General features: G+C 33.7%; 2 protein-coding genes across 2 annotated transcripts; both read left to right on the forward strand.

The window, feature by feature from the left end:
• Positions 1–8,467: 8,467 nt before the first annotated feature.
• On the forward strand, positions 8,468–9,412 carry LOC144254409 (olfactory receptor 5P76-like). Its single transcript, XM_077797568.1, has one exon. It carries the CDS (start codon positions 8,468–8,470, stop codon positions 9,410–9,412), a length of 945 nt encoding a protein of 314 aa, XP_077653694.1.
• Positions 9,413–21,907: 12,495 nt separating this feature from the next.
• On the forward strand, positions 21,908–22,843 carry LOC144254410 (olfactory receptor 5P1-like). The gene has a single exon (XM_077797569.1). The coding sequence runs from the start codon at positions 21,911–21,913 to the stop codon at positions 22,841–22,843; it is 933 nt and encodes a 310-aa protein (XP_077653695.1). The 5' UTR covers positions 21,908–21,910.
• Positions 22,844–24,097: the final 1,254 nt, after the last annotated feature.

Raw genomic sequence — 24,097 nt, forward strand, 5'->3', positions numbered from 1 at the left:
TTCTCATCATTTATAGTCAGTGTGTTACTGGAGGTCCCAGGCATGCAATAAGACAAATAAAATTAATCAAATTAAGAAAGATCAGACAAAGAAGAAGGAAAAGTACCTTTATTAGCAAACAGCATGTCTGTTTACCCAGAAAATTACAAAAGATCTCTAAAGCATAACACTAGAATTAATTTAGTAAGATCATTGGTGATATTATAATTAATGCATAAAACATTCCACCCTTGACTTTACTCATCTTGCTTAATTTACTCAGCATGATCTTCTCCAGATTTGTCCATTTACCAGCAAATGACATATTTTCATCTTATTTATGGGTTAGTAAAATGACATTTTCTTTATATTTTTCTATTGAGGGACACCTAGGTTGGTTCCATAACTTTGTGATTGTGAATTATGCTACTATAAACATTGATATGCAGGTATCCTTCAGTATGCTGATTTTAGTTCTTTTGGATAAATACCAAGCTATAGAATAAGCTGGGTCATACTGTATATTTGCCTTTGAGTCTTCTATTCTATTTCATTGGTCTTCACATCTGTTTTGATGCCAGTGTCATGCTGTGTTTTTTTAAACTGTAGATCTATAGTATAATTTGATGGTTTTTATTGTGATGTCTGAAGAATTGCTCTTCTTTTGCAGGATGGCTTTGCATATTCTGTCTCTCTTCTTCTTCCAAATGCATTTTTCTACTGTTTCTCTGGTTTGATGAATAACATTGGTATTTTGATGAGGATTGCCTTGAATCTCTGTAACATCTTTGGTAGTATGGTTACCTTGACAATGTTAATTCTGTCTAACTAAGATCATGAGAGGTCTTTGTATCTTCATGTGTTTTCTTCAATTTTTTTAGTGTTCTATAATTTTCACTGTAAAGTACTCTTACCCCTTTCATTGGTTAGATTTATTCCAAAGGTTTGTTTGTTTGTTGTTTGAGGGTATTGTGTATATAATTGTTTTCCTGATTACTTTCTTAGCAGATCTATTTTTGAAATATAGTGATTGATTTTTGTGTATTGATCTTGTATCCTGCTACTTTTTTGAATTTGTCTATTTACTCTAGAAGTCTCTTGGTAGAGTGTTTTGGGTCTTTGAAATATAGAATCAGATTATCCGAAAAAAGATAATTTGACTTCTTCATTTCCTATTTGTAGACCTTTCATTTCCTTTTCTTGTCTGATTGCTCTGGCTAGGATTTCAAGAATTGTATTGAATAGAAGTGGTCAGAGTGGACATACATGTCTTCTTCCTAATTTTAGAGGATAGACTTTCAGTTTTTCTCTATTGAGTATGATGTTGGCTTCAAGTTTGCTATATACGCCTTTAGTTTTGAGGTATATTCCTTCAACTCCTAGTTTTCCCAGTGTTTTTGACATGAATGGTTGATAGACTTTGTTGAAAACTTTTTCTATATTTATAGAGATGATCATGGGATTTTGGACCTTGATTATATTTATGTGATGAATTAAACTTCTTGATTTGCATATGTTGACCCAACCTTGCAATCCTCAAGTGAAATAAACTTGATCATTGTGTACAATATTCTTAATGTGGTTTTTTTTGGGGGGGGATTTACTAGGGTCTGAACTGAGGGGCACTCAACCACTGAGCCACATCTCCGCCCCTATTTTGTATTTTATTTAGAGACAAGGTCTCACTGAATTGCTTAGAACCTCACCGTTGCTAAGGCTGGCTTTGAACTTGTGATCCTCCTGTCTCAGCCTCCTGAGTTGCTGGGATTACAGGAGTATGTCACTGTGCCCAGATTAATATGTTTTTGAATGCAGATTGCCAATGCATGGAAATTTTTGGCACCAGGGATTAAACCCATAGATGCTTATCCACTGATTCACATTCTTAGCCCTTTTTATTTTTTATTTTTAGTTAGGGTCTTGCTAAATTGCTTAGGACCTCACTAAATTGCTAAGGCTGACTTTGAACTTGTGATCAGATTGCTAATATTTTATTAATAATTTTTATGTCCATGTTCATCAGTATATTGATCTGCAGTTTTCTTTCCTGATGTGTCTTTATCTGATTTTGATGATAAGGATGTTACTGGCTTTATACAATAAATTTGGGAGTGTTCTCTCCCTTTCTATTTCATGGAATAATTTGATGAAGATTGGCATCAGTTCATCTTTAAAGATCTTAGTTGACAATTCATCTGGTCCTGAGCTTTTATTTCTTGGGAGGTCTTTATTGCTGCTTCAATCTTGTTGGTTTTTATTGCTGCTTCAATCTTATTTGTCTATTTAGGCTTTCTATATCCACTTGTTTCAGTTTGGTAATTCATATGTGTTTAGAAATTGCCAATATTATCTAGATTTTTCATTTTATTGCAGTATAAGTTTTCAAAATAATTCCTTACAATCCTTAGAATTTCAGCAAATGTCTTTGGTAATATCTCCTTCTTCATCTTTAATTTGTTGATTTGGGTCTTTTTTCTATTTCTTGTTACTTTAGCTAAAGGTTTATCAATCTTATTTATCTATTCAGAGAATCCAATACTTTGTTGAATGGATCCATTGTATTTTTTTAATTCTCAATTTCATTAATTTTGACTCTAATCTTAATTATTTTCTGTCTTCTATTAGTTTTGGAATTTATTTGTTCTTGCTTTTCTAGAGCCTTGACATGTCACATTAGGTAATTTATTTGAGACCATTGTTTTTTTTTTAAATGTATGCACTCAATGCTCTAAACATTCCCCTCAGAACTGCTTTCATAGTGTTTCAAGGATTTTGATATCTTGCATCTCTGTTTTGTTCATTTCTAAAACTTAAAAAATTTCTCACCTGATTTCTTCTCTGAGTCATTCCTCATTCAAAAGTGTTTCAATTGCCATGTGTTAACATGATTGTGATTTTTATTTTGCTACTGGCTTCTAGTTTCATTCTATTATGATCTGATAAAATACATGGAATTATTATTTTGAGTTTTTTGGGGTTGACTAAGACTTGCTCTGTATCTTAAAATATGGTTAATTTTGGAGAAGTTTTCATGTGTAGCTGAGAAGATAGTGAAATCAGTTGTTGATAGATGTCCTTAATGTTCACTTGATGAATAATATTTTTAGATCTGAAGAGTCTGTACTTAGTTTGTGTCTGAATGACCTATTGGTGAGAGAGGTGTACCATATTACAGTATTACTGTACTAGATTCTATCTGGGACCTTATGTCTAGTAGTGTTTATTTTATGTAAATAGGTGCACTAACATTTAGGCGAAAATATCTACAATCGTTATATTTTCTTGTTGGATAGACTCCTTTACCAGTGTGAGGTGATCTTCCTTATTTCTTATGATTAATTTTAGCTTGAAGTCTGCTATGTTAAATATGAGAGAAGCTACTCCATTTGCATGGTATTTTTTTCCCCAAAACTTTCGTATTCAGCCTATGTGTCTTTGCTTATAAAGTGAATCTCTAATAAACAACAAAAGGTTGGGTCCTGTTTTTTTTAACCCACTCAGCCATCTACATGTTTTAATTGTAGAATTGAGACCATTACAGTGTCATCATAGAGAGATGATTATTATTTCCTGTCATTTTGATTTATTTGTAATGTTTTATTTACACTTGGGTTTCCTTCACTAAGCTACTCTTCTGGTGGGATTCCCTCATTTGCTCTCTTTGAAGTTTGGTTTGCATTTCCTCTGCATGAAATATTTCTTTAAGCATTTGTTGTAGTGTCTGTTTAATAGTCATAAATTTATTTTAGTTTCTGCTTATCATGGTAGGTTTTTATTTCACCTTCCATTCTGAAGGATATCTTTGCTGAATAAAGCAATCTTGGTTGGCAATCATACTCTTTCAAAATTTGGTGTATATTATTCCAAACCCTTCCTAGCCTTTAAAATCTGGGCTGAAAAATGAGTAGTGATTCATATTCATTTCCATCTAAATCTGAACTTCTGTTTTGTCTGTCAGTTTTTAAAATGCAATTCTTGTTCTGTATATTAGATATTATAATTATAATGTGCCTTTAAGAGGATTTTTCATGATTTCATCTATTTGGAGTTCTGAATACCTCATATATTTGAATATCCATCTCACTTTCCAGGTTTGAAATTTTTTCTATTATTATTTCACTGAAAAGGTTTATACATGTTCTTAGCTTGTATCTCACTTTATTCCTTGATGCCAATGATCCTTAGATCTATCCTCGTCATATTGTTCCATATTTCCTGAATATCTTGGTCATGGTCTATTATCATTTTTAGTGCCAAGTTTTTTAAGATTTTACATTTTGTCTTTGATATCTGAAAAATCTGTCTTCTGCATCATCTAAACTATTAGTGATACTTTTCATTAAATTTTAATTTGGTAAATTATTTTATTTCAGTGATATCTGTTTGATTCTTGATAACAATAACTATCTATTTATTGAAATGATCTTCCACTTCCTGTATTTTCTTTCTTAGTTCATTTCATATATATACTTTTAGGTCCTTAGTCATTTTATACATCAACTTTTAAATTATTTATCTGGATTTTTGTATACTGTAATATCTGAAGGCATGCAGTACAAATCCCCAAAACTTGTTCTTCGTTCCTTAAAAAGCTCTCACTATTCTGATTGGTTTGCATATCTACACAAATAATCTTCCTAATTTACAGAAAAAGTCCTTATAAAACATGATTCACATTGCATTGAATCTCCACATTAATTTATTTTGAGGATTGGCATTTTAATGATACTGGGTTTCCCATTCCTAGTATATGGTATATCTCATTCTATTTGATTAGGTCTTTTAAAATTTCTACTTAAAATTATTAATGTTTGTCAATCTACTCCTAAATATTTATGCTTTTGTCATGCTATAAATATATATGTTTATTTTTAATAGTAGCATGTAAAAATAAAATCCCATATTATACTTTTATTCTTCCAATTTACTAAATTAGTTCTAATATATGATTATATATTTAAAAATTTCTGCATGAAAAACTGCATACAAATACAAATGGAGACATTTATATTTTGTTTAATTTTTATGTCTTTACTTTTTACATTACTCTGTATTACCTTTCTTCAATACCTAGGGCCTACAGTATAATATTGATTGAAAGTATGGTGAGGGTGGATTCCATTATGTTTTCCACAAACATAAAAGGAAATAATTTCCTCTTTTACCATTAAGAATGATAGTGGTTGAAAACAATACATAGATGCTCCTTGCTAGACTTCTTATTATTTTCTTCCTATTTTCTACTTTTTTAAAGGTTATTTGAAATTTTTGAATTCTGTTCAATGTCTCCATTGGCATTTTTGGCATATATTTTTCCTGTTTTTTATATTATTACTCTCAAAATTACAATACATGTTACTAAATTTTCACATTTTGCCTACAGTTACTATTATAGTAATTCAGCTCAGACATAAAGACACTGAGATCTTATATTTTTATTTTCTCATGCTACATTTATGTTGTTATTGTTGTGTCTCTTGCATGTGTCTACATAAATATATCAATATCATATAACATTATATATCATTATATGTTATATTATATAATATAACATGTTATATTATATTATGATATTATAATATATCATAATATATCAATATCATATAACTTATACATGCAAATAATATACATGCAAATAATATGCAGACTTTTATGTACCTTAAAGAAATTCAAGTGTATACAATAGATTTTTATATCAAACAAAGTATTCACATTTTAGATTCTCTTTATCCATTCTTGCAAGTGAGAGATTCATTGTCCACTGATGTCCATCTTCTTAGTTGTTTAATCAACAACATAACTGAAACAACTGTAACTTGATTCAACTGTAACAAGGTGGAAACTCAGAGATGGACTTCCAGAATTGTCCATCTGAAAGCTAAGGTTATGTGTCTGCACTGCACTCCACTTGCATTATTTGGGGTTGTGCTCAGGGATCTTAGCTGCTTCCACATCTAGAAAGTCTTGCCTAGGGACTGTATAGGTGGCTGATGGTCTCCCAGAAGGTTGTAAGCTTCAGAGAAAGAGTGGAGCATGGAAGGAGACACTTTGCTGGATGGTACCAGAAGAAGGAATCTAACAAGGTGAAGTAGAATCTTGTAGAATAGGTTGTTTGGATTCTTCAGTCTCCATTCTCTCATTTGAAAAATGAGGATAATAAGCTGTTCACAATGATGCATGCCTTTAATCCAAGTAACTCATGAGGCTGAGGCAGAAGGATTGAAAGTTTGAGGCCAATCTCAGTATCTTAGTGAAACACAACCTAAAAATAAAAATATAAAAGAGGGTTAGGGATACAACTCTGTGGTAGAGTGCATGTGGGTTTAGTCCCCAGTACTACCAGAAAAAAATAAGGATAATAGAAGTTCCTACTTGATAAAACTGTTGTGAGAATTAAATATACGTAAAGTGTTTAGCATAGTGATTGCATAAAGTGAGTTCCATGTGAATATTGGTTATTATTATATTAGTGGAGGTAAAATCACTAAATGAGAGGTTTCAGAGAAGGTTGAGATAGGAGATTCTCAAATTAGAATTAGTAAGAACATGTGGGTAAGACTAAGTATTCAGGTTGAAGATTCCTGCATTCCACCATGATCTATCTACACCACAAGCAAGTACTCAAGAAGCAATGGTTTGAGATACTTTTTCATCTGGAAGTCATCCAAACATCTTTTAAAAATGTGTACTTCTTTATACAACTCTCAAGACAGTTATTTTCTTACTTCTGCTCTGCAATTAATGTACATGACTTAACAATTAACGTACATGACTTAAAATAATTATTACTTAAAATTCAACTTTACTTGCAGTTTTACCTCCTATTCCCCAAGGTACTTAATGGCATGTGTTACAGTTATCAATACACAATACTCATCAATAAACACATATTGAATGATCAATAGCTAAGGTTAGCATTTTATATCTGAAGTACAACACTGAGTATTTCTTAATCATAAACATCAGACTTCGCTTGGAACTAATATTTATGTATAAGTTAATTTGTGATATTATGCTCCTTAGTAATTATTAAACAAAGGTTACAGAACTATGCAGGTATAAAAAACAAAACAACAAATTGTCCACTTGAGAATTGACAGAATCTTGAAGTATTGGTTATTTTCATGTTTGAATTGAACTTCTCAATATCTACTACAGAAAATAATGATACTCTGTGGTGCCTTTGAATTCACATATGAATCTCTAATGTCTTCAGAGATTTTTCCCCAGCTGAGAACAAAATGAAAAGAGCTTTATAACCACAATGTTTTTGGTCTATTACTGAAAGATGAATGAGTTCTCATTTCAAGAGGTAATAAGATTTTTGACTTTTGTTTATGAATCTGATGTATTAAAATTCATGTACAATTTGCGATAACTTTATTCTCTAAAATTATCTGTGCTCAGAAAGGGTAGTGTGGAAAGAGAACAGGTGTAATCAAGCAATGAGCTAGTGGGCAATATTGGCTGATTTTCTCTGTTTTCACCATTACTTTCAGGGGAAGGAAGAAATAGTCACAGCCCAAGTTATCAGAAATCCTTGTTTTCTACCCATAAGACAGAAACTTATGGTCTTTCAACACTATGCAAAGGTGGCACTCTACCAATGTTGAGATGTTTTGGGATTTCCTTAGTATTTAGATTGAATATTTTAAAATGTAAGGAGAAAAAAATCTTTCCAGAATATCTTCTTGTGTTTTTGCATCTGACTTAGTTAGGAGGTAATCTTAGAAAAAGCTTTGTGAATATACTCAGTAAATTTGGAGAGGGGGTTGACCTGGTCAGAAGTTTTGTGATTCTTCTTTTTATTCTATGTTATATTCAGCTGTATATTATATTGAAAACAATATTATTTCGTACCACAAAATCCAAATTAGAAATCATTATTGCAGTAGGAAACGATTTGATTTATTAAATGAATTTATCAAGTTTTTTTCATAGGGATTGTATTGATATTTTAAAACACTTAATGCAACGATATTTTTAACTTCAAAAACATACAAATTACCCAGCAAATTTATAATACACTTAAAGTATAATAATCAATACATATAATTCATATATATATATATATATATATATATATATATATTTCTTGTATGCCAGAAAGCTAATAAAGGTAATAAAATTTAGCTATTATTGAAGTCATCCTTGGAAAAATCAATGAATAAGAAAGAAAAAATGAATATTCTTTTTTCCTAATATATTTAGCATTCATTTTTGTTATTTTCATCTGCCTTATAACTTGATTTTTTTGAAACCATATAATAGATGAAGAAGAAAAGACACTATATGAAAGAATTTTTCTGGTGTTTCTACTAAAACTAACATAAAACACTGATAAAGTCACCATTGCACATAAATAAGTAGTGGCCATGGATCATGTTTATTTACTTTCCATATACATTAATGAAAATGAAACCATCATGTTTATAAACACTTTCATGTCATGTTTCCCCACAGGTCATTTTTCAGCAGCCACTGTCCCATGGATTCCCTGGTCACTGGGAACCACACTGCAGTGACAGAGTTCATTCTATTGGGCTTAACTGAGGATCCAGTCCTCCGAGTCTTCCTCTTTGTGATCATCCTGTGCATCTACCTGGTGACCATCTGTGGCAATCTCAGCACGATCCTTCTCATCAGAGTCTCTTCTCAGCTCCATCATCCCATGTACTTTTTTCTGAGCCATTTAGCTTCTGCTGACATAGGCTATTCGTCTTCTGTCACACCCAATATGCTTGTAAACTTCCTGGTGGAGAGAAATGCCATCTCCTACCTTGGGTGTGCCACCCAGCTTGGTTCAGCAGCATTCTTTGGGACAGTGGAGTGCTTCCTTCTGGCTGCCATGGCCTATGATCGCTTTGTGGCAATCTGCAACCCACTGCTTTACTCCACCAAAATGTCCACACAAGTCTGTCTCCAGCTATTTGTAGTGGCTTATACAGGGGGTTTCCTCAATGCTTCCTCCTTTGTCATTTCTTTCTTTTCTTTGCTCTTCTGTGGACCAAATCGAGTCAACCATTTTTTCTGTGATTTTGCTCCTTTAGTTAAGCTCTCATGTTCTGATGTCAGTGTCCCTTCAGTTGTTACCTCATTTTCTGCTGGCTCCATCATTGTGGTCACAGTGTTTGTCATTGCCATCTCCTACATCTACATCCACATCACCATCCTGAGGATGAGCTCCACTGAGGGGCGCCACAAGGCCTTCTCCACCTGCACCTCCCACCTCACTGCAGTCACTCTGTTCTATGGGACCATTACCTTCATTTATGTGATGCCCAAGTCCAGCTACTCCACTGACCAGAACAAAGTGGTGTCTATTTTCTACACAGTGGTGATCCCCATGCTGAATCCCCTCATCTATAGTCTCAGGAACCAGGAGATTAAGGGGGCTCTGAAGAGACAGCTTAGTAAGAAAATATTTTCTTAGTGACATCTTTTATTTTCTCAGGCTTGATATAGTAAAAGTATCCCATAGATATAATGAATATAACCTGAGTGCTTGTGTTTGAAATATATTTTTCAACATATCATATTCAGTGTAGAGCTTCTCAGTAAATATAAGAGTTCAATTTTCAGATGTTATAGTATTCAGGGATTCATACTGAGTTGCCATTAATAAAACTAAATCAAATTTTAAAATTAAGAATTCAAATTGACTCACAGAAAACAAAATCTGCTGAAAATGCTTTTGAAGTAGGAATCAATGGAAATAATGGACAATATAAACAAAATCACAAAGTCTGAAAATGTGGAAATTAATTAACATAGACTATAATATTACTTAGAGTAAAATGCTAAAAGATCACTTGAAATGTATATTATCACAGAGAACAAACAGAACTAAAAAGCATGCAGAACAATCATACAGAACTTCGTAACTGAAAACTTCACCATACCCACAGACTTACACCAGGTTTGCTCCTCTGGTATCATAATGCTGAGGAATTTTACATAGGATTTCATGTGATAGTACAGGCAGAAGAGCATCCTTGCTTAGAAACCTTATGACCTTAACTAGAACCAGTTTATCTTATAATGTTAGAGGTAGTTCTGGAGTCCTTACAAGGGCTGCTTATAGTTAAAATCAGCACACACTGGAAAGAATATGGCATAAAACAGAATGTGTTTTGTGTATTGTCCTCTGAGTCCAGATGCAATTTATAATTAATAAATCATTTTTGTTATAAACAATGCTGCCCATGACCATTTGATATTTTAGTTTCTTAGGATTTGTAGGAAATTCAGTCACGGTCAAATTGACTCACAGAAAACAAAATCTGCTGAAAATGCTTTTGAAGTAGGAATTGATGGAAATTTAGAGAAGACAAAATATTTTGTTAACCATTTTTCTTAAAGGGTACAATACAAATTATCAGGCATCATAAATGTTGTACAGTTTTGATTTATAATTCTGAACAAATATACTGTATAAGAATCCATTATGGTTCACAGGCAGAATGTCAGACTTTGAATGCTGTTATCAGAGAAATGGGTGACCTTTTTGTGTGCAAATACATGTTTCTCAGAGAAATTATAAAACAACTTCAGGTTTTATAAAAGAGGCACTGTAGTCTTCACACTTCTGTAATTTTTTTGTGGAACAGTCTCAAATCTTTTCCAAAACGATATACCTATTAATAATGAAGTTATGCAGCAAAAGTTTTTGGCTGTTGATGCATTTTACAGTAATTTTTCTATAACTACATCAGTGTTATTGCCACATATTAACCTTCTTGGCAGGAAAAACATAATAGCTAAGGAAAAACAAACTCCCCTCTCAGGTAAATGAAATATATAAGGTAATAATCTGATATAGTTTTTTTGAGACAGAGTCTTCCTGAGTTGCTTAGGGCCTTTCTGAATTGCTGAGGCTGACTTTGAATTTGCAGTCCTTCTGCCTCAGCCTCCCAAGCTGTTGGGATTACAGGTGTGAGCCACCATATCCGCTTGATACATTTTTCAGGAAAGAATTTTACACCAATTTTTAAGTAGCACAGTGTAAAAAATCTGAACTACAAAAAATACACAACATTACTAAGAGCACAATTCACAATAGCCAAGCTAGAAAACCAACATAGGTGCCCTTCAACATATGAATAGATAAAGAAAATGTGGCATATATACACAGTGGAGTATTACTCATCCATAAAAAGAATGAAATTATGGCATTTTCTAGTAAATGGATGAAACTGAAGACTATCACACTAGGGGAAATAAGACGGTCCCCAAAAGTCAAAGGTTGAAGTTTTCTCTAATATGCAGAAGCTAATCCAAAATAAGGGGGAGGGACTGAAAAAGAATAGAAGAAAGGTCAGTAGAGTAGACAAAGGGGAATAAAGGGAAGAAAGAAGAGATAGGACAGGGAAAGGACAGTGGAATGAATCTGACCTAATTTAGAATGTACATATATGAATATCCCACAGTGAATCTTACTATCATGTACATCAGCAAGTCCTTTTTAAATTTTAAAAAACCTCTGACTAAATAGCAGAAAGATCAACAGAGTAGATCAAAGAGAATGATGGGAGGGGAAGGGGAAATACTGATGACTGCATTGAATTAGAACAAATTATATTCCATGCTTTCATCATTATGTCAAAATGACTCCTATTGTCATTTATAACTAAAAGAACCAATAAAAATAGTTTACCAAAAATATGTAGAATATATTGAAGCACAACAACCTATAGCAAAGAATAAACAAAATATATTTGTAAAAATTGACCTAGAATTGGTAATGGGCATAAGTTACAACTTGTTTTAAAAGTTTTCATTTTTCAGTTCTATAGTCCAATAAAGCCAGAAAACAAAAAAAAAGATAACTAGAAAACCTCCTTTTATTGGCAAATAAATTAATATACCATTAAATATTCCACATGTCAAGGAGAAATTCAAAATAGATATTAGGACACAAATGAATAATCAGAAAATTATATATATCTGCATATATATAAACTTGTGATTGAGGTATACAATTTTATTTAAAAAATTATAAACTTAAATTCATGCACTAGGAAAATGCTAAAAATTAATGATTTGTCTTCATTTCAATAAGGTATAGAATAACAAAGAATTGGGAAGAATGCAAACACAGAGTGTAGAAGGAAAAAAATGTAATTAATAGGAGAAATTAATCAAATAGAAGGTTACATAGTGGAGCAGAAAAACACTGTCAAATATTTATTTTCTTACAATGATTTTTATTGGTATGTTTATACAAAAATAAAAAGTACAAAAAAATAAGAAGAGTAAAAAAGAATAGGACTATAGATTTTTCAAATATTAGTAATAAGATTGAATATAAACAATTCTATGTAAAATTTTCTTATAACTTACATAAAATTAAAAGTTCTAAAAATAATAAAACCAACCAAAACTAACTCAAACACCATTAGAAAACTCTATTAATCATTCAACTACTAAAGAAATTTAATCAATGTATAAAAGTATTCCCATAAATAAAAAGTACAAACAGAAATATCTCATATAAGAGTTACTAAATATTAAAGATATTCAAGTAAGTAATAATTTCAATATTATACAAACTCATTGACAAATGAGTATGCTGTTCTCCTCAGTAATAACACTTCAGATGTGTTGATACTGAAACACAAGGATGATGAAAGCAACGGGAATCATAGCCCAACTTTTCTTTCTGAAACTTAATGAAAACATTTTCTGGAATATTAGCAAACTCAATTAGCAATTTATGAAAATAAAAGTATATCAATATAAGGTTTAATTTTTTCTAGGAAGGAAATGCAGATTTAACAATAGAAGCTCAACATAGATTGAAGTAATTGAATATCAGATTCAAAGAGAAATCCGTTAGCTGAAAACCATAGTAAGCAAACTGAAAAATGTGACAGGAGGATCAATAGGAGAATTGACCAAACAGAAGGAAGAAGCACTGAGATCAAAGGCAGGCTATTTTAAAGTGCAAGTTTGGAGGTGGAAAAAGAAAAGAGAATGAAGAATAATGAAGAAAGCTTATAGGAATTTTGTGACAGCATTCAAAGAGCAAATATTTGTGTTCCAGAGTTCCAGAGGAAGGATGACAAATGTGTCAAAACCTTACTCAAAGAAATAATAATAGGAAATCCCCCAAACCAGAAGGATACAAAAATCCAGGAATAGGAAGGTCAAAGTTTATCAGTTAAATTCAATTTAATTTATTTAGGAAGTTTATTCAAGTTTATTCAGGAACATAAACAAGCTCTCAAATGTTGAAGATAGAGAGTTATCATAGCAGCAAGAGACAATACATAAGTTTGTCCATTTCACCGGACAGCAGACTTATATGTGAAATCTAAAAAATCTATCATATGGAAATTTACTTATTTTGGTACCTGGGGTTGAGCCTAGGGGCACTGAACCACATATCCAGCTCTTTTATTATATTTTATTTAAATATAGAATCTTACTGAGTTGCTTAGGACCTCACTAAGTTGCTGATCCTCCTGCCTCAATTTCTCAAGCTGCTGGAATTAAAGGCATGCACCACTGCATCCAGCAGCAGAAGTTTAGAATAGAATAGTGGTTACCAGAGGTTGGGAATTATGAGGGAGGTGGGAAAGTTGGGGAAAGTTGTATTAATTAGTGCTAAGTTACAGTTAGGAGCAAGAAAGTCTCCTATGCTAGTGCACAGTGGGGTGACTAGATATAATAACATACTGTGTATGTCAAAAGCTAAAGAAAGAATTTTAAAGGCTTTATCATAAAATGACAAATGAGAAAATTGATTTATTTAGTCTTATTTGAGCATTGCACAATGTCTACATGTATCAAAACATTGTGAGATATCCCATTAATGTGCACAATTTTTATAAACAGCCTTGTATACTACCGTCAATAAACGACAGAGACTGGTTTTGCTAGCTTGTTTGGAAATTTAGAGAGGACCTTTTAGAAAGATATGAGATATGTAGACAGATGAAAGCCTAACATCTGAGTATTAAATCTGCCTAGATCTCAGGCTTCCCACAAAATTATTTAAGCATGGGCTATGCTAAAGAAGGAGATCTATGCACAGATGGTTGGATTGTGTACAGCAAGATTTTTGATGCTGCTACTTTCACTGAGGGAATTATTAAACACAGACATCAAGGTGCAGAAAGATGAAACAGTGATGAATTGAAGGATCAGAGAACAGAGCTTGGGAACAGATGAGCCTGAGGAAATTTAGTGGATACCTACATGTAAGGGAGCTGCAAACAAGAATAAACTGTCCAAATTACAGTTGAGTACAAAATTCAATCATAGTGCAGTCTCCCTAAGAGTCATGTATAAAAGCACCAACAAGAAGTTGAAAGAACTTAACACACACACACACACACACACACACACACACACACACACACCACTATTTAGCTTTGAAAAATGAGATTCTATTACTGCAACAATATAGATAAAACTGGGGGACATTACACTAGGTGAAATAAGGTGGTCACTCTGAATAATAAGGTTCCCTCCTCAGTGTGGGAAACATGAAGGCCCATTCTCATCATTTATAGTCAGTGTGTTACTGGAGGTCCCAGGCATGCAATAAGACAAATAAAATTAATCAAATTAAGAAAGATCAGACAAAGAAGAAGGAAAAGTAAGCACCTTATTAGCAAACAGCATGTCTGTTTACACAGAAAATTACAAAAGATCTCTAAAGAACATAACATTAGAATTATTTTAGTGAGATCATTGGTGATATTAAATTAATGCATAAAACCAACAGTATTTTAAATATGTGGATCAAGTGATTGAAAATAAAAAGATGAAAACTAACTTACAATAGATTTTTAAAAATCCCAAAATACTTAGGGATAATTTGATGAAAAAAGTTATGCAAGATTTTATACTAAGAATTACAGAGCCCTGACGAGAGAAAATAAAGATCTAAAGAAATGAAGACAAGTAGACCACATTCATGGGGTCGGAAAAAGCAATATTATTAAGATGCAACTTCTCAAAAAGTTGAACTTCATATTCGCTGAAATTATAAAAATTGTGGTAGGATCATTTGTAAGAGATTGATAAATTAAGTCTAAAATTTATATGGATATGAATACCTGCTGGAAAATGGAAAATAGTTTTACAAAGAAGAACAAATTTGATTATTTGCAATACATAATTTCCAAACTTATCAGATAACAACAGTTACCAGAGTGTTTTATATTTCCTAACTCTTATGGTTTGTGGTTCTTTTGTTATACCTCCAAGTTTTTGCCAATACCCCAGTGAAAATATTTACTCTTTAATTTATCTATAGGTATTCTATTGTTTTATATTTTGCACATGTATCTATGATACATTTTGAGTTGATTTTCTTTTTTTCTTTTTTTTTCTTTTTTTTTCTTTTTTTATTGTTGGTCGTTCAAAACATTACATAGTTCTTGATATATCATTTTTCACAGTTTGATTCAAGTGGGTGGTGTGATATAAGAGTTGTGTTTTGTTCCTGTGTAGATATGCAGTTGTTCCAGTAATAATTGCTGGGGCCACAGTGGAGTCCATGCCGGCAAGCCCACTACCAGAAGCTCTAGTGAGTGTGGTTTCTTTCTTGTCTCTGAATGAATGGATTATCTCCAGTAACGTGGTCTGGTGCTGGGATGCAGGTCCACTTCAAGTCTACAGATAGAAGGCCTGTAATTATGTGAATAGACAAGCATGGCTTCTCTGGGTCCCTGGGACAGCTTCTACTGGATCACTGGGTAAGTCCTTGGAGAGGTAGTACAGTCACAGTGTATGGTTGAGAGATGGTGGAATTGAGTCACAGGGCTGTTTCAGTGTCCACAGTTGAGACTTAGTTCTTTAAGCTTGTCTTTAAGGTCACAGATATGTGTACCTCCAACATGCTTTTTTGCCTGTTCTTAGAAGGCAAGTGAGAGAGGCTGGAACTGATTTATAGGGTCATTTCAAGGTCCACAATAGGGTCTGTTTCAGTGGGCCAGACTACAAGGGAAAGAAATAATATATTTTATTGCCTTCAGATTTAAGGACATACTGACTTTTAGAGTCAAACACTCTAGAAGGGGCATGAGTTGAATACATGGAGAGTTACAAAATTTGAGAATAGACAATAATGGTTTTGCCTAGCAAACTGAATCACTTTGAGATACTCCACTTATTGTAATTTGTCCAAAGAACTGTAGGAATGATGGGTTTCTATGTTAGCCCTTAATCCATATGAAGGCAGGTGGGGTATACAGGTGAATTTAATCCAGTATTTAATATACTTGATTTATTACCTGCTCCCTTAATAGAATATGTGTGTTTCATTGCATGTTCTGCTTAGTCACAAGAGCATCTTAAATTGTTCTATTGAGGGGTGAGAAGGCAGTGTTCCAAGACACTTAAATAAGGGACATCCCAGTGGGTACAAGAATTTCAAGATGATCTGAATTTTTCTGCATTAAGATGATTACTAAGTAAAAATAATATTTCTTCCCTTATTATTCTGTCCTTCAGTTCCAATTTGATTCAAAGGTTATCTTAATTGTAATTATTATCATCATCCTAACCCCAATTAAGCAGATAAATTATTTGTTCTAAATATGCCTTGGGAAACAAAGAACTCTCTCCCTACATTTGCATTAAACTAGGAAAAAAGAATTCCAAAAGACACCAGGGCATTTAGATATCCCTTTGGGGAGGGTCAGCCAGGCTGTAATGAATCACCTGGTTCTATATGTCATTTTTGTACAATAAACCCAAGGACTTTCCTCTCAAAGGAGCAAGCAGCAATAAACCCTAGAGGATTTCTCATGTTCTGTTGGAGCCTTCTTTTCTCCTACCACACACAGAAAGACACCACCTCATCCTTGCTGCCTCTACAAAACTATTTTCCTTGATTGGTGCCTGTGTTCCAATGGATCATATCATTGAGTGTTCAGTCCTGAACTACCTATTAAAATAAATGGAAACATTCTACTTTATTAAGTCCTCTTGGGAATTCAGGATCAATAATTCTGCTTCTAAAAGGTAAGTGCAAAACTCATAGGTTTTGTTAAAATGAATTTTCATTTGGTCAACAAGAAATTGAAAACAAAAGACCTATTTTCATCAATTTTAGTTCTTGACCCCTGTGGAGACCACACCCTCAGCAACACGGACATTGTGCAACAGTTATTCTGGGTAGGAGACTGCAGGTCAGTTTGCATGGTCTGTGGAAGCCAGAACCATTGCTGAGCTTGAGCATCGAGGAATATGAAAAGTAAATTAGAAGAAAAGCCTGACACTTAGCATATATAAAGGTCATAGTCCTGGGCTCTCTATTCATTTATCTTACCAAGTGACCAATGCTTTGATGGAAAAGATATTTTGTCAAGAGTCCTCTTGAACCAGTGTGAACAATAGTGGAAGGCTCTAGACCTGAGGTGGCCAGTGGAGAGGAAGGAAAGGGCAAAAACCCCTAGACACATTATGCATATGGACAGCATAGTCCAGAAGTAAGAAGGCATTATTCACTGTACTTCCTGTTTTATTTTGGATTTGTGGTGAAAACCTCTTGATGGTGTAGGAAAAAAAAAATCATAGTTCTCATCCAAAAAGTTGCACAATTGGAAATCTAGTATTTCATTAAAAGAAGTTACTTAATCCTGATGCATGACTACTTCTGGGTAGTTTACAGATGTTATTTCTTTTAATCTGAGAGCAAAGCCGCACTATAGGAACAATTATTCCTTTTTTACAAAGGCAAATCCCAAGTGTCGAAGATATTGTGTCATGTGCAAGTCAATATAGCTGGCCAGTAGGAGGCCCAGGATCTGAGTTGTCTGACTCCAGTCTCCATGACTCTGTGGTCAGCATAGATTGATTCAAGGGTGTTACAATGTGAGGGGGTTACCCCCTGAGCTGTGCTTGAGTCAGAAGGAAAGGGCAGGAGTGCTGCTGGGTTCTAAGCCTCATTCCTCAGACCAGAGTGTGTTCAGAGTCTGACAAAGAGGATTTCAAGGGACTAAGAAGCATAGCACAAGCATAGCACAAAGGAACTGTGGATGCTTAATTTTAGAATAGGGAATGCATGATAGCTGTGTTCAAGTATTTCAATGTTTTGATACAGAAAGTAGACTATTTGTACCTTAACTCATGGTGAGACAACTGATAAGATAAAAACAGTGTTTAATGACAGAGCTAACATCAAAGGCAGTAAGCTACCTGGTTTGAATAATTTAAACTCACTTAATGAAGATCAATCAAATAAGAGAAAGAACACATAAACTGCAGGTTCTCAATTGTTGGTTCATTATACTTCATCATTCACCAAAGAACTCAGTTCCACCATTGGGGAAATTAAATGTTTACTTATTCTTAAGTCAGAAATTTTAAAAATGTTAAGAAGAAGACATTTAAAATTGATATTTAATGTATCTTGTAAAAGTTTAAAAGTTTAAGGACTGTCATACGTTATTGGCAGAAAAATGTGTTTCTATGAATATTATAACTAGTAACCTTGAGTAGAAAATCACAGCATCATATTAACATGATACTTGAAAACAAAGGATGCAAGGAAGCAAATGTAATGGCTGATATTGTGTGTGTGTGTGTGTGTGTGTGTGTGTGTGTGTGTGTGTTGCTGGGAATCAAATCCAAGGCTTCACACATGCTAGGCAAGTTCTCTACCACTGAGTTACATCCCCTGCCCTAGGAAGATATACTTAGAAAAATAATTGAATATGTCTTATGAAAACCTTTGAGCATAATGCTAACACATTTGATACATATTCAATATAGGATTTCACTTAAGAGGATTACTCATGAACATGGGAAATATTTTATTGACAATACTAAGTAAAAATATAAATTACAAATAATATTATAATGCATAATATTATTATGGATATATACATGTACTACTGTATATACTCCAAAATTAAATAAACTAAAATGTATTGTGAGGTGTTATTAAAGTTAAAGATGTATAGGAGAGACTTTCTTTAGCTGCTGAATAATATGCAAGACAATAATGTAGAGAGAAAGGGGAGGTCCTTGGGAATAAATTGACCAAGCAATGTACATACATCTATGGGTATGTAACAACAAAACCAACTATTGTGTATAATTATAATGAACCAATACAATTTTTTTAAAAAATTAAATATATGCAAAAAGTATTCATATATCTGTAGACCTTACCTGAAGGGATTGTTATTTAGCTGAAGTTAATGGAAATAAAAAAGATGTACATAAATAAAATTTTCAGAAACACAAAGAATCCCTAATTAAAATAATTTTCATTTTGTAATATTTGAAAGAACCCCTCAGAATTACTTGCATTCTTTGTTTTTTTCTATTGATAAATATAACTTACTTTTCTAACTTTCATTGAATCTTCAGTATGACTGCTGTAAGTTTTTGTGTCTTTCCTAATTAGTCATAATTATTTATTTATCATTAATTCTGCTTTCTAAGGACTCCTTCAAACCACAGGATTTGGCCTTTGTCCCATGAAAATGGCAGAAAATGGAGAAGGCAATAGACTCTAATCAAAGTGCAGCCAAGAACTCAACAAATCAGTGAGCAATAAGGAGTAATATGATGTAGCATTTTCATTGTTGCAAAGTATAGGGATAAACTATCATGGAGCACAGAGCACACTTCCTTTGAACTATTGTCTTTAGAAAAATAACTAGGAATGGGAATACAATTTAAATTTATCATATTTTGTCATGTTGTCCTCCTGATGTTTGATTCAATTTGTAGGATCCCTTGTCTGATAGATAGTAAAGGAGTTTGAAAAGACAAACGCCCAAAAGGAAAGTTGCTCAATTACATTAAAGTCTATTCATTCAGTGTATTATCATGCGGATCTCAAAATTATGCTTGTAAAGAATTATTTTTTAAATATTTATTTTTTAGTTGTAGTTGGATACAATACTTTTATTTATTTATTTATTTATTTTTATGTGGTGCTGAGGATCGAACCAATTGACTCGCAAGTGCTAGGCAAGCCTCTACCGCTGAGCCACAACCCCGGATGGCTCATTACATTAATTTCAATGTAAATTCTTACATTGAAATTAAAATAAATATATCATAAAGGAGCTCATATGCTGTGCTAATGTGAAAGCATTAGAAGAATTAAATGATTCACTTTGGCATCATCTGCTTTTTACTTGCTAGAAATCACTAAGACACATTATTGTGGGTTATAAGAAGAAAATTGTGAAAGGAAGGAAGAAAATAAGAAAGTAAGGAGTAAAATTTATCCATCCTTGGGGAAATTGGGAATGAAAAATAGAAGATGAAAAGATAAAAATGGAAAGTAAAATGTAAACTAAATGTCATACAACAAGAGGAAGAGACCTAGGAAGACTCCAAAGTTGCAGACATGAGAATTTGGTGGATGGTGGTATCCAAACAAAGTTTTTTAAAAAAAAAATTGTTCCCATTAGTTATACATGACAGAGGAATGCATTTTGACTCATTGTACACAAATAGAGCACACTTTCTATTTGTCTGGTTATACACGATGTAAAGTCACACCATTTGTGCAATCATACAGGTACATAGGATAATAATATCTATTTTATTCCACCATCTTCCCCTTCGCTATATCCACTCCCCTCTTCTCACTCCCCTCTGCCCAATCCAGTGTTCCTCCATCCCCCCACCTCTGCCTTAAGGATCTGCACCCACATGTTAGAGAAAACATTTGGCTTTTAGTTTTTTAGGATTGGCTTATTTTGCTTAGCATGATATTCTACAAACTTCATCCATTTACCTGCAAAAGCCATAATTTCATCCTTCTTTAAGGCTGAGTAATATCCCATTGTGTATACATACCACAGTTTCTTTATTCATTCATCTATTGAAGGGCATCTAGGTTGGTTTCACAGATTAGCTATTGTGAATTGAGCTACTATAACACTGATGTGGCTGTGTCACTGTAGTATGCTGATTTTAAGTCCTTTGGATATAGACCAAGGAGTGGGTCAAATGGTGGTTCCATTCCAAGTTTTCTAAGGAATCTCCATAATGCTTTCCAGAGTGGTTGCACCAATTTGCCATCCCACCAGCACTGTATGAGTATACCTTTCCCCCAACATCCTCACCAACACTTGTTGTATTCATGATAATTGCCATTCTGAAGGAGTGAGATGAAATATTAGAGTAGTTTTGATTTGCATTTCTCTAATCGCTAGAGAGTTGAACACTTTTCCATATATTTGTTCCTCAATCATATACCTTCTTCTGTGAAGTATCTGCTCAGTAGCCCATTTATTGATTGGTTTATTTGTTTTTATGGTGTTAAGTTTTTTGAATTCTTTATATATATCCTGAAGATTAGTACTCTGTCTGATGTGTGTGTGGTGAAGATTTTCTCCCATTTTGTAGGCTCTTTCTTTGCATTATTGATTTTTTTTTTTTTTTTTTGCTGAGAAGAAGCATTTTAGTTTGAATCATCCCATTTATTGATTTTTTAATTTTATTTCTTGCACTGTAGGAGTCTTGTTAAGAAAGACTAACTAACAGGTCCTAAGCCAATATGATGAAGATTTGGGCCTACTTTTTCTTCTATTAGGCAGAGGGTCTATGGTTCTAAAAATACATAGTGTTAATGAGTTATTGGGAGTCTCATCATTCTCAGTGTATTGGAAGTCCCATTCCCAATAGCTCATTAAAACTTATGAATCTGGACCTTGGGAGAGAGACCTGCCTAAGAGTCAAGGTTTGAGAGACACTTTTATGTAAACATTACATGAATAAATCAATTTCTCAGACTGTAGAGACTGAAGCTCATGCTTCTTTTTTGCAAATAGAAAACAATAACAACAACACAATCCATTGGAGCACTGATATTTATAGGTTGGGCAGACAGAGAAGCTACTATGAATGAGTCTATGAAATAATTGAAGAAACAGGAATGTGTGGAATAAAAACATTAAACAAGCATTCTCATTTCCCTTAACAGGAACAAGTCACACAAGAGATGGAGGTTGGAAACCACACCACTGTGACAGAGTTCATCATCTTGGGGTTGACAGAGGATCCTACACTTTGTACCATCTTCTTTGTGATATTTCAAGGAATATATGTTGTCACTTTAGTGGGCAACACCAGCATCATAGCTCTAATAAGAAGCTGTTCTCAGCTTCACACCCCCATGTACCTGTTCCTCAGCCACCTGGCTTTTGTGGACATTGGGTGTTCCACAGCAGTCACACCTATAATGCTTATAGGATTCTTAGGACATGGAACTATCTTCCCTGTAGCTGGCTGTGAAGCCCAGCTATGTTTTGTGGTGACATGTGGAACCACTGAGTGCTTCCTATTGGCCGTCATGGCCTATGATCGCTATGTGGCCATCTGCTCTCCTCTGCTGTACTCCACCCACATGTCTCCCAGAGTCTGCCTTCTCTTAGTGGGGGCTTCCTACCTGGGGGGCTGTGTGAATGCTTGGACATTTACTAGTTGTTTATTGAGTCTGTCTTTCTGTGGACTAAATCAAATCGATCACTTTTTCTGTGACTTCTCCCCTTTGTTGAAACTTGCCTGCTCAGATGTCTCCTTAATTGAAATTATGCCTTCCATCTCCTCTGGCTCCATCATCGTGGTCACAGTGTTTGTCATTGTTCTCTCTTACATCTACATCCTCACCACAGTCCTGAAGATGCGCTCCTCTGAAGGGCGCCACAAGGCCTTCTCCACCTGCACCTCCCACCTCACTGCGGTCACTCTCTACTATGGGACCATCACTTTCATCTATGTGATGCCCAAGTCCAGCTATTCCACCAGCCAGAATCGAGTGGTGTCTGTGTTCTACACAGTGGTGATCCCCATGTTGAACCCCCTCATCTACAGCCTGAGGAACAGAGATGTAAAGGAGGCCCTGAGGAAGGCAACTGTCAGAATATATTCTTAGGATCTATTCTTTGAATTTAAGACTACTTATCTAGTGTTCATGTACTCATATCACACATAGTACCTACCACATGCTTCTTAACTGATTGTTTGAATTAAATAATATTTCTTTGTTCTAACTCTCACCTTTATACACCTATATCAGTTGGGAGATACCTCAAAATCAGTAAAAAATGATAGTAATAGTTAGTGCTATTATTGAACTCCTGCGAATGCCAAGCCCTCTTCCTTTATTTAATTTATTTAACAAACAATAATTTGTACTATGTGTCAGTTCCCATTCTAAACGTATTATAGCTGTGAAATCATTTATTTTGCACAACAACCCAATTAAGAGGTGCCATCATTTTTATTTTACAAATAAACTGTCTGGACAAAGAGATAGTCAGTAGAGTACCAATAGTCATACAGGTAAATAGACGTGAAGTCAACATTCAAATCAAGACTCCAAAACCCTGATGCTTCTACATTTAATTTTTCCAAAAAATCTGATGCTGACATTATAAATTTTGCTTACAAATGAGAAAAGAAAGTCTTAGGGAGTTCAATAATTTATTCAGATTTAGATGGATTCAATTTCTCTGTTTCTAATGCTCAATTCACTTGATCTACACTATTCCACCACAATCAGTCTACTGATGTCAGCACTGTTAATGGATGTAGAGGATTTGTTTAAGGTTATCAAACCTAAGTTGGTATACTGCATAAACTTTTTGGACAAACTTTATGCAAGATGGTCCATTTTGTCCAGACACTGGCACAACTGTAAGGCCATGAAAACTGAATTGATCCTGTCCTTTGGGAAATCGGGTCTTGGCACCATCATCACTTGATTTGGCTGGAATTCTAACCATATTTAAATACACATTAAAAAAAATAGACTACTGACATAATGTGTCCTTCATTATTTATAGAGCTTTATAAAGGCATTCTAAAATCTAAACACTACAATTAGTATTTTTACAACAAGCATCATTCCATAGGACTAGATTTATAAAGAAATTAGAACTGGCAAAAAATGAGAAATTTTGTCACAGATCACTCTACATAATTGTTTTTCTAAAAAAAGATCTGCTTTTATTTACGTTATCATCATAATGAGACTAGAAAGGATGCATGCGGGGAGATTTGCTGCAATTTAGAAACTTCAAAGAAAATACTGACACAACTGTTTATGGTATCTTAAAGCAAATCTGAGAATCTGATTGTCCTTCCTCAGTGTAAGGAGGTGAGAGAGATGAGTTTGGGAGATACT

The sequence above is a fragment of the Urocitellus parryii genome, chromosome 4 (genome assembly GCF_045843805.1).
Source record: "Urocitellus parryii isolate mUroPar1 chromosome 4, mUroPar1.hap1, whole genome shotgun sequence".
NCBI lineage: Eukaryota > Metazoa > Chordata > Mammalia > Rodentia > Sciuridae > Urocitellus > Urocitellus parryii.

What these genes read in the sequence shown, in the direction of transcription:
- LOC144254410 (XM_077797569.1), top strand. Translation starts at nt 21,911, where the DNA reads ATGGAGGTTGGAAACCACACCACTGTGACAGAGTTCATCATCTTGGGG.
- LOC144254409 (XM_077797568.1), top strand. Translation starts at nt 8,468, where the DNA reads ATGGATTCCCTGGTCACTGGGAACCACACTGCAGTGACAGAGTTCATT.